Source organism: Nycticebus coucang, chromosome 3 (genome assembly GCF_027406575.1).
Source record: "Nycticebus coucang isolate mNycCou1 chromosome 3, mNycCou1.pri, whole genome shotgun sequence".
Lineage (NCBI taxonomy): Eukaryota > Metazoa > Chordata > Mammalia > Primates > Lorisidae > Nycticebus > Nycticebus coucang.
This window is the reverse complement of record NC_069782.1, coordinates 69,031,736-69,043,379: the sequence shown is the minus strand read 5'-3', so window position 1 is coordinate 69,043,379 and position 11,644 is coordinate 69,031,736. Positions and strand designations below refer to the sequence as shown.

Sequence of the window (11,644 nt, the reverse complement as noted above, 5' to 3'; positions counted from 1 at the left end):
TGCCTACAGCCCCAGCTACTTGGGAGGCTGAGGCAAGAGGATCACTTAAGCTCAAGAATTTGAGGATTTGAGGTTGTGAGCTATGATTAGGCCACTGTACTCTATCCAGGGCAAGCGATGCGACTCTGTCCCAAAAAAAAAAAAAGAAAGAAAAGAAAAGAAAAGTTGCAGGAGTTCTTTATATATCTTGGATACTAGACACTTAGATATACCAATCAGCAAATATTTTCTCACATTCTGTGGGTTGTTTTTTCATTCCCTTAATAGTGAGTGTTATTTGAGGCTCGGTGGCCGTAGCTCACAGTTAGGATGCCAGCCACATACACTGAGGCATGCAGGTTCAAACCTGGCCCAGTCCTGCTAAACACCAATGACAACTACAACAACAAAAAATAGCTGGGTTTGGTGGCGCCTATGGCTCAAAGGAGTAAGGCACTGGCCCCGTATATTGGAGGTGGTAGATTCAAACCCGGCCCGGCCAAAAAAAAACTGCAAAAAACCCCAAAACAACAACAACAACAAAAATAGCCAGGTGGTAGTCCAGGCAGCGGAAGAGTGTGGTAGGTAATGGTCATCAGCGCAAGGGTCATTTCATCTCTGGGAAGTGACGGCCCTCGCCCATGGTGATGGTGGTTAGCAAGATGAACAAAGATGCACAGATGAGAGCAGCAATTAACCAAAAGTTGATAGAAATTGGAGAAAGAGAACGCCTCAAAGAGTTGCTGAAAACTAAATTAATTGAATGTGGCTGGAAGGATCAATCGAAGGCACTCTGTAAAGAGGTAATTAAAGACAAAGGACCAGAACCCTTTACTGTTGATGACTTGGTGGCTAAAATCATTCCAAAAGGCAGAGCCCTGGTACCTGACAGTATAAAGAAGGACCTCCTACAAAGAATAAGAATATTCCTTGCTCAGCATGCCAGCCTTTAAGATTGAATTAGATCATGTTATTCTGTGGTTTTATTTCTGAAAGTAAAACTTGCCATAAATTAGAAAAAAAAAAAATAGCTGGGTGTTGTGGTGGGCGCCTGTAGTCCCAGCTACTTGAGAGGCTGAGGCAAGAGAATCGATTTAGCCCAAGAGTTTGATGTTGCTGTGAGCTGTGATGCCACAGCACTCTACGAGGGTAACATAGTGAGACTCTGTCTCAAAAAACAAACATAAAAAAAATAGTGCTATTTGACATACAAGTTTTTTTAAGTTTGATCAAGCCTTATTTATCTACTTTATTTTATTTTATTTTTGAGACAGAGTCTCACTTTGTTGCCCTTGGTAGAGTACCATAGGATCACAGTTCACAGCAACTTCAAACTCTTGGGCTTAAGTGATTCTCTTGCCTCAGCCTCCCAAGTAGCTAGCACTACAGGTGCCCACCATAATGCCCAGTTTTGTTTTTTTATCTTTTTTTTGCAGCTTTTGGCTGGGGCTGGGTATATGGAGCCAGCACCTCACTCCTTTGAGCCACAGGCATGCCCTGCCCAGCTCTTTTTTTTTTGTTGCAGTTGTTTAGCCGGTCCGGGCTGGGTTCGAACCCACCACCCTTTGTATATGTGGCTGGTGCCGTAACCACTGTGCTATGGGCGCCAATCCTACTTTTTTTTTTTTGAGACAGAACCTCAAGCTGTCGCCCTGGGTAGAGTGCTGTAGCATCGCAGCTCACAGCAACCTCTAACTCCTGGGCTCAAGCGATTCTCCTGCCTCTGCCTCCCAAGTAGCTGAGACTACAGGCGCCCACCACAACACCTGGCTATTTTTTGGTTGCAGCCATCATTGTTGTTTGTTTGGCGGGCCCAGGCTGTATTCGAACCCCCCAGTTCAGGTGTATGTGGCTGGCACCTTAGCCACTTGAACCACAGGTGCCTAGCTGATACTACTTTTTTTTTAATTACTTGTGCTCTTATAGCTGGGCCTTGTGGCAGGTGCCTGTAGTCCCAGTTACTTGGGAGGCTGAGACAAGAGAATTGCCTAAGTCCAGGAGCTGGAGTTTGCTGAGAGCTGTGTGATGCCATGGCACTCTACCGAGGGCGATAAAATGAGACTTTGTCTCTTAAAAAAAAACAAAAAATTACTTGTGCTCCTGGCAAATCCAAATAAAGATTTACTTCTTTTTTTGTTCTAAGAATTTTCGTTTCATTTTCTTTCTTTTTTTTTTTTTTTGAGACAGAGTTTCACTTTATTCCCCTCGGTAGAGTCCCGTGGCACCACAGCTCACAGCAACCTCAAATTCCTCGGCTTAAGCAATACTTTTGCCTCAGCCTCCCAAATAGCTGGGACTACAGGCCAAAGCCCGGCTATTAGAGATGAAATCTCACTCTTGATCAGGCTGGTATTGAACTTGTGACCTCAGGCGATGCCCCAACCTCAGCTTCCCAGAGTGCTGGGATTATAGGCATGAGCCACTGCGCCTGGCCTTTGTTCTAAGAATTTTCTAGTTTTAGCTAGAAAGGTCTGTAATCCATTTTGAGTTAATATTTTGTATATGGAATAAGGTTCCATGTGGCTTACCCAATTGTCCTAAGACAATTTGTTGAAGATATTATTTTTTCCTCACTAAATAGTCTTGGTATCCTTGTTAAAAATCAGTTCACCATTTGGCTGGACATTGTGGCTCACTCCTATAATCCTAGCACTCTGGGAGGCTGAGGCAGGTGGATAGCTTGTGGTCATGAGTTTGAGACCAGCCTGAGCAAAAGCGAGACCCCATTTCTACTAAAAATAGAAAAATAGGCTCAGTAGCACTGGCCACATACACTGAGGCTGGCAGGTTGAACCCGGCCTGGGCCTGCTAAACCCCAATGACAACTACAATCAAAAAAACTGCCAGGTGTTGTGGGAGTGCCTGTAGTCCAAGCTATTTGGGAGACCGAGGCAAGAGAATCACTTAAGCCTGAGAGTTTGAGGTTGTTGTGAGCTGTGATGCCACAGCACTGTACCAAGAGTGATGAGGTAACACTCTGTCTCAAAAAAAAAAAAAAAAAATGCTTGGCACGTACGGCTCTAGAGCCCAAGGCACTAGCCACATATACCTGAGCTGACGGGTTTAAATCTACCCCGGCCCGCCAAACAACAATGACGGTCACAACCAAAAAATAAGGGCAATGTGGCAGGCGCCTGTATCCCAGCTATTTGGGAGGCGGAAGCAGGAGAATTGCTTGAACCCAGGAGTTGGAGGTTGCTGTGAGCTGTGATGCCACTGCACTCTACCCAGGATGACAGCTTGAGGCTCTGTCTCAAAAAAGAAATAAAAACAAAAATAAAATAAAAATAAATAAATAATAAAATTAAATTAAAATAAAAATAGAAAAACTGAGGTAAGAGGATCACTAAGCCCAAGTGTTGGAGGCTCCTGTGAGCTATAATGCCACAGCACTTTACCCAGGATGACACCTTGAGACTGTCTAAAAAAAAAAAAAAAGAGTATCATAGCTATTTGGATTTATTTTTGGAATCTTAATTAATTGCTTTTTTTTTTTTATTGTTGGGGATTCATTGAGGGTATAATAAGTCAGGTTACACTGATTGCAATTGTTAGGTAAAGTCCCTCTTGCAATCATGTCTTATTATATTGCATTTTTAAATATATCTACTGTAGCTTAAAGTAAGATTGAAATTAGGCAGTGTGACTCCTGTTTATTCCTTTGTTTTAAAGACTGTTTTGGCTTGGCACCTGTGGCTCAGAGGCTGGGACACGAGGCACAAACACCAAACACAGGAGCTGGCAGGTTAGAACCAAGCCCAGGCCTGCCAAACAACAATGACAACAACAACCACAAGTGGATGGGTGCTGTGGCCATTGCCTGTGGTCCCAGCTACTTGGGAGGATGAGGCAAGAGGATCACTGAAGACCAAGAGTTTGAGGTTGCTGTGAGCTGTGGCGCCTTGGTGCTCTACTGAGGGTGACATTGTAACACTCTGTCTCAAAAACAACAACGAAAACAACAACAAAAAAAAAACCCACAAAGATTATTTTGGTTATTCTGCATCCCTTCAGTTTCCACATGAATTTTAGGTTCAGATTGTCAATTTCTACAAAAGAAACCAGCTGGTATTTTGATGGAGATATCTCATAGAGGATCTATAGATCAATTGGGGTGGTACTGCCATTTTGTTTTTTTTTTTATTATTTTTTCCTTTCCCCCACCCCTTTCCCTCATTCTCTCTCTCTGCTCTCCCCTTCCCCAACTCCCCCACCATGTCAGTAATTGTCCTCATATCAAACTTGAATACATAGGATTCAAGCTTCTCCATTCCTGTGATGCTTCACTAAGAATAATGTGTTCTATCTCCATCCAGGTTAATACGAATGCTGCAAAATCTCCCCATTTTTATAATGGCTGAATAGTATTCCATGGTATACATATACCACAGCTTGCCAATCTATTCCTGGGTTCAGGGGCATTTAGGCTGTTTCCACATTTTGGCGATTATAAATTGAGCTGCAAAAAAAAGAGTCTTGTACAAATGACTATGATAAAAGTTTTTTTTTTCCTCCTTCTGGATAGATACTCAGTAATGGGATTGTAGGATCAAATGAGAGGTTTAGGTTGAGTTCTTTGAGGTTTCTCCATATTTCCTTCCCAAAGGTTGTATTAGTTTGCAGTCCCACCAGCAGTGTAAAAGTGTTCCATTCTGTCCACATCCACACCAGCATCTGCAGTTTTGAGATTTTGTGATATGGGCCATTCTCACTGGGGTTAGATGGTATCTCAGGGTGGTTTTTTGTTCCTTTTTTTTTTTTTTTGTAGAGACAGAGTCTCACTGTACCGCCCTCGGGTAGAGTGCCATGGCATCATACGGCTCACAGCAACCTCTAACTCTTGGGCTTACGCGATTCTCTTGCCTCAGTCTCCCGAGCAGCTGGGACTACAGGCGTGCGCCACAACGCCCGGCTATTTTTCTGTTGGAAGTTTGGCCGGGGCTGGGTCCGAACCCGCCACCCTCAGCATATGGGGCTGGCGCCCTACTCACTGAGCCACAGGTGCCGCCTCTTTTTTTTTTTTTTCTGACAGTCTTACTTTATCACTCTCAGTAGAGTGCTATGACATCACAGCTCACAGCAACCTCCAACTCCTGGGCATAGGTGATTCTCTTGCCTCAACCTCCCCAGTACTTGGGACTACAGGCACCTGCCACAACACCTGGCTATTTTTTTTTTTTTTTTATTTTGGCCGGGGCTAGGTTTGAACCCACCACCTCTGGCATATGGGACCGGCACCCTACTCCTTGAGCCACAGGCACCACCCAACACCTGGCTATTTTTTGTTGCAGTTTGGCTGGGGCCAGGTTCGAACCGGCCATCCTGGGTATATGGGGCAGGGGCCCTACCCACTGAGCCACAGGTGCTGCCCTCAGGGTGGTTTTTGGCCGGGACTGGGTTTGAACCCGCCACCTCCGGCATATGGGACTGGTGCCCTACTGCTTGAGCCACAGGCGCCGCCCTATTTTTTTTTTTTTTTGTAGAGACAGAGTCTCACTTTATGGCCCTCAGGAGAGTGCCGTAGCCTCACACAGCTCACAGCAACCTCCAACTCCTGGGCTTAAGCGATTCTCTTGCCTCAGCTTCCGGAATAGCTGGGACTACAGGCACCTGCCACAACACCCGGCTATTTTTGTGGTTGCAGTTTGGCCGGGGCCAGGTTTGAACCTACCACCCTTGGTATATGGGGCCGGTGCCCTACCGACTGAGCCACAGGCGCCGCCCCTCAGGGTGGTTTTAATTTGCATTTCTCTAAGAATTAGGGATGATGAACATTTTTTCATGTTTGCTAGCCATTCATCTGTTTTCTTTAGAGAAGGTTCTGTTCATCTCTCATCCCCATTGATGTATGGGATTGTTGGCTTTTTTCATGTGGATTACTTTGAGTTCTCTATAGATCCTAGTTATTAAGCTCTTGTCTGATTCAAAATATGCAAATATCCTTTCCCATTGGGTAAGTTGTCTATTTGCTTTGGTTTTTGTCTCCTTAGCTGTACAGAAGCTTTTTAGTTTAAGTCCCATTTGTTTATTTGTGGTGTTGTTGCAATCGCCATGGCAGTCTTCTTCATAGTCTTCCCCCAGGCTGATGTCCTCCAGTGTTTTTCCCATACTTTCTTTGAGGATTTTTATCATTTCATGCCTTAAATTTAAGTCCTTTATCCATTTTGAATTTTTGTGAGTGGAGAAAGGTGTGGGTTCAGTTTCAGTCTTCTACATGTGGATATCCAGTTCTCCCGGCACCATTTATTGAATAGGGAGTCTCTCCCAAGGTTTGTTCTTATTAGGTTTATCGAACATTAGGTGGTTGTAAGATGTTAGTTTCTTTTTTTTTTTTTGAGACAACAGCGTCAAGGTGTCACCCTGGTTAGAGTGCCATGGCATCATAGCTCATAGCAACCTTCAATTCCTGGGCTCAAGCGAGTCTCCTGTCTCCACCTCCCAAGTAGCTGGGACTATAGGCGTCCGCCACAACGCCTGGCTATTTTTTGGTTGCAGCCATCATTGTTGTTTGGCGGGCCCGGGCTGGATTCAAACCTGTCAGCTCAGGTGTATGTGGCTGGTGTCTTAGCCGCTTGAGCCACAGGTGCCGAGCCTAAGATGTTAGTTTCATTTCCTGGTTTTCTATTCGATTCCAAACATCGATGTCTCTATTTTTGTGCCAGTACCATGCTTTCTTGATCTCTATGGGCTTGTAGTACAGCCTAAAATCCCTGGTATGCTGAAGTCCCTGGATTTGTTTATATTACCAAGAACTGCCTTAGCTATACGGGTTTTTTTCTGGTTCCATACAAAATGCAGAATCATTTTTCCCAAGTCTTAAAAGTTCAATGTTGGTATTTTAATAGGGATGGTGTTGAATCAGTAAAGTATAGACATTTTGGGAAGTATAGACATTTTAACAATGTTGATTCTTCCCAGCCATAAGCATGGTATGTTCTTCCATTTGTTAATATCCTCTGCTATTTCCTTTCTTAGGGTTTCATAATTTTCTTTATAGAGGTCCTTCACCTCTATTTTTAGGTATATTCCTAGGTATTTCATTTTCTTTGGGGCTATGGTGAAGGAAGTTGTGTCCTTAACTAACCTCTTGTCTTGGCTGTTTTTTTTTTGGTGAGACAGAGTCTCACTTTATCAACCTCAGTCGAGTGCCTTGGCATCACAGCTCACAGCAACCTCCAACTCCTGGGCTTAGGCGACTCTCTTGCCTCACCATCCTGGGTAGCTGGGACTACAGGTGCCAGCCACAATGCCTGCCTATTTTTGGTTGCAGTTTGGCCAGGGCTGGGTTTGAACCTGCCATTCTCGGTATATGGGGCTGGTGCCCTATCCACTGAGCTACAGGCACTGTCCCTCATCTTAGCTGTTATTGGCATATACAAAGGCTACTTGACTTGTGGACATTGATTTTATATCCCAAGACATTATTTATTTTTTTGATGACTTCCAGGAGTCTTGTGGTTGAGTCTTTGGGGTTCTCTAAGTATAAGATCATATCATCAGGGCAGCACCTGTGGCTCAGTGGTAGGGCGCTGGCCCCATATACCGAGGGTGGTGGGCTCAAACCCAGCCCCGGCCAAACTGCAACAAAAAAATGGCCGGGCATTGTGGCGAGCACCTGTAGTCCCAGCTACTCGGGAGGCTGAGGCAAGAGAATCGCCTAAGCCCAAGGATTTGGAGGTTGCTGTGAACTGTGACACCACAGCACTCTACTGAGGGTAAATAAGTGAGACTCTGTCTCAGAAAAAAAAAGGTCGTATCATCAGCAAAGAGGGAGAGTTTGACCTCCTCTGCTCCCATTTGGACGCCCTTTATTTTCTTGTCTTGCCGAATTGCATTGGCTAGAACTTCCAGCACTATGTTGAATAGTAATGATGACAGAGGACAACCTTGTCTGATTCCAGGTGTAAGTGGAAAAGCTTTCAGTTTAATTCCATTCAGTAAAATATTAACTGTGGGTTTATCATAGATAGCCTCGATCAGTTTAAGAAATGTGCCATCTATGCCTAAACTCTTCAGTGTTTTAATTATAAAAGGATGCTGGATTTTGGCTTGGTGCCTGTGGCTCAAGTGGCTAAGGCGCCAGCCACATACACCTAAGCTGGCTGGTTCAAATCCAGCCCAAGCCTGCTGCACAACAATGCTGCAACCAAAAAATAGCTGGGCATTGTGGCGGACACCTGTAGTTCCAGCTACTTGGGAGACAGAGGCAGGAAAATTGCTTGAGCCTAAGAGCTGGAGGTTGCCGTGAGCTGTGATGCCACAGCACTCTACTAAGGGTGACAGCTTGAGGCTCTGTCTCCAAAAAAAAAAAAGAAAGAAAGAAAAGGATGCTGGATTTTATCAAATGCTTTTTCTGCAGCTACTGAGAGTATCATATAGGCTTTGTTTTTGCTTCTGTTGATATGGTGAATAATGTTTATGGATTTGCATATATTAAATCAGCCTTGAATCCCTGGGATGAAACCTACTTGATCATGATGTATGACTTTTTTCATGATAAGCTGTAATTTTTTTTTTTTTTTTGAGACAGAGCCTGAAGCTGTCACCCTGGGTAGAGTGTGTGGCATCACAGCTCACAGCAACCTCTAACTCCTGGGCTCAAGCGTTTCTCCTCCCTCAGCCTCCCAAGTAGCTGGAACTACAGGCGCCTGCCACAACTTCCCACTACTTTTTTTTTTGGTTGCAGCCATCATTGTTTGGCGGGCCCGGGCTGGATTCAAACCTGCTAGCTCAGGTATGTGGCTGGCTCCTTAGCCACTTGAGCTACAGGCACAGAGCCTTAAGTGATTTTCTTGCCTCAACCTCCCAAGTAGCTGGGACTACAGGTGCCCACCACAATGCCCAGTTATTTTTTGGTTGTAGTTGCCTTGTTGTTTGGCAGGCCCAGGCTGGATCCGAACTTGCCAGCTCTGGTGTATGTGGCTGGTACCTTAGCCGCTTGAGCTACAGGTGCTGAGCCAATAAGCTGTAACCTATCAGGTAGAATTCTGAAAATTATTGAGATTTTTGCTTCTCTATTCATTAGTGAAATTGGTCTGACATTCTCCTTTTTTTTTCTTTTTAGAGACAGAGTCTCACTTTGTCGGCCTTGGTAGAGTGCTGTAGTATCATAGCTCACAGCAACCTCCAGCTCTTGGGCTTAGGCAATTCTCTTCCTCAGGCTCTCGAATAGCTGGGACTACAGGTGCCCATCCTTTTTTATTTATTTATTTTTTTGGCAGTTTTTGGCCAGGGCTGGGTTTGAACCCGCCACCTCCGGTATATGGGGCCGGTGCCCTATTCCTTAAGCCACAGGCGCTGCCCTGAAGTTCTCCCTTTTAGTTGGATCTTTTCCTGGTTTTCGTATCAAGGTGATGTTTGCTTCATAAAACGTGTTTCTTCCTCCTCAATTTTTTGGAATAATTTCTGCAATATGGGAATAAGCTCTTCTTTGGAGGTTTAGTAGAATTCTGGTGTGAAGTCATCCAGACCAGGGCATTTTTTTGTTAAGAGATTTTTTATTGTTTCTTTGATCTCAGTGCTTGAAATTGGTCTGTTCAGGAGATCTATTTCTTCTGGGCTAAATCTAGGGAGAGGGTGTGATTCCAAATACTGATCCATTTGTTCATATTGTCAAATTCGTGGGCATAGTTTCTGGTAGTATTTAGAGATGATCTCTTGTATGTCCATGGCATCAGTTGTTATTTCCCCTTTATCATTTCTGATTGAGGTTACTAGAGATTTTACTTTTATATTTCTAGTAAGTCTGGCCAAAGGTTTATCTATTTTATTTATTTTTTCAAAGAAACAATTCCTGTTTCATTAATTTTCTGAATGATTCTTCTGTTGTCAATTTCATTAATCTCTGTTTTAATTTTAGATATTTTTCTTCTTCTGTGTTTAGGCTTACATTGTTCTTCTTTTTCCAATTCCATGAAATGGCTTGTGAGTTTGTTGATGTGTTCTTTTTCTGTTTTTCTTTTTTTGGTTTTTGGCCAGGGCTAGGTTTGAACCCACCACCTTTGGCATATGGGACCGGTGCCCTACTCCTTGAGCCACAGGCACCGCCCTCTTTTTCTGTTTTTCAAATGTAGGCTTCTAAAGCAATAAATTTTCCTCTCAGGACTGCTTTTGCTGTTTCCCACAGGTTTTGGTAGCTTGTGTCTTCATTGTTGTTATACTCAAGGAAGTTAACGATTTCTTTCCTTCTTTTTTTTTTTTGTAGAGACAAAATCTCACTTTATCGTCCTCAGTAGAGTGCTGTGGTGGCACACAGCTCACAGCAACCTCCAACTCCTGGGCTTAGGTGATTCTCTTGCCTTGGCCTCCCAAGTAGCTGGGACTACAGGTGCCCACCACAATGCCCAGCTATTTTTTTGTTGCAGTTTGGCTGGGTCCAGGTTTGAACCCACCACCCTCGGTATACAGGGTCAGCGCCCCCACTGAACCACAGACCCCGCCCATGATTTCTTTATTTCTTCCTGCACCCAACTGCCATTCAGCATAAGGTTGTTTAACTTCCGTGCCTTTGTGTGAGGTTGAACGTTTTTGTTGGAGTTGAGTTCCACTTTTAGTGCCTTGTGGTCTGAGAAGGTAAAATTTGCAAGGTAAATGCAAATACCTTGCAAGGTAGATGCAAGGTAAAGTTTCAAATCTTTTGATTCTGTTGAGGTTTGTTTTGTGTCCTAGGATATGATCAATTTTGGAGAGTGTTCCATAGGATGATGAGAAGAATGTATATTCTTTATCTTTGGGATGTAGTGTTCTATATACGTCTATGAAGCACAGTTGTTCTAGGGTCTAATTTAAATCTCTTATATCTTTGTTTAATTTCTGTTTAGAGGATCTGTCCAGCTCAGTAACAGGAGTGTTAAAGTCCCCTGTTATAATGGTGTTATAGGATATCATATTGCCCAGACCAAGGTCTGTTTCAAGAATCTGGGAGCATGTGTTGGCGCCTGTGGCTCAAAGGAGTAGGGTGCCAGCCCCATATGTTGGAGGTGGTGAGTTCAAATACAGCCCCAACCAAAAAACATAAAAAAAAAAAAAAAAATCTGGGAGCATTTAAATTGGGTGTATAAATATTTAGAATTGAAATTCCCTTGACCAATAAGTGACCATCTTTGCCTTTTTAGACTTTAGTTGCTCTCAATTCACACGTACCTGACAATAAGATTGCAACCCCTCTTTTCTTCTGAATTCTGTTTGCCTGAAAACTTGACTTCCAACCCTTAACTCTGAGTTTTGTCTTTTGACACAAGCCGTGTTTCCTGCAGAGAGCAAATAGATGGCTTGTGTTTTTAAATCCAATCAGCCTGCTCTCCCTCTCCCCTCCTCTCTCTGTCTCCCCGCCTTCCTCTCTCTCTTCTTTTCTCTCTTCCTTGGTGCTGCTCTGCAGCATCCCTCCCTCGCCAATAAAAACCTTTCCTACAAAAAATAAAATAAAATAAAAAATAAAAAAATAAATCCAATCAGCCAATCTATGCCTCTTCAGTGGGGAATTTAAGCCATTGACGTTTATTGACATAATTGATAAGTGTGGTAGCATTCTATTCATCTTATTTTGTGAAAGTCCAATTGCTTAGTTTTGTGTTTTGCATCATTGTGGAAGATAGGTTCTGTCCTTTAATTTCTGTGTGTTTACTTTGCTGATGGTCCATTGTGATGGTCAGCGTGTAGAACGGGT

The 11,644-nt window shown here is 43.6% G+C and overlaps 1 protein-coding gene across 1 annotated transcript; it reads left to right on the top strand.

Annotated features, from left to right (window-relative positions):
- On the top strand, window positions 1-1,110 carry LOC128581643 (transcription and mRNA export factor ENY2-like). The gene has a single exon (XM_053584734.1). The coding sequence runs from the start codon at window positions 621-623 to the stop codon at window positions 930-932; it is 312 nt and encodes a 103-aa protein (XP_053440709.1). The 5' UTR covers window positions 1-620; the 3' UTR covers window positions 933-1,110.
- Window positions 1,111-11,644: the final 10,534 nt, after the last annotated feature.

Excerpts from the sequence above, each read along its gene's own strand:
- LOC128581643 (XM_053584734.1), top strand. The coding sequence starts at position 621 with ATGGTGATGGTGGTTAGCAAGATGAACAAAGATGCACAGATGAGAGCA.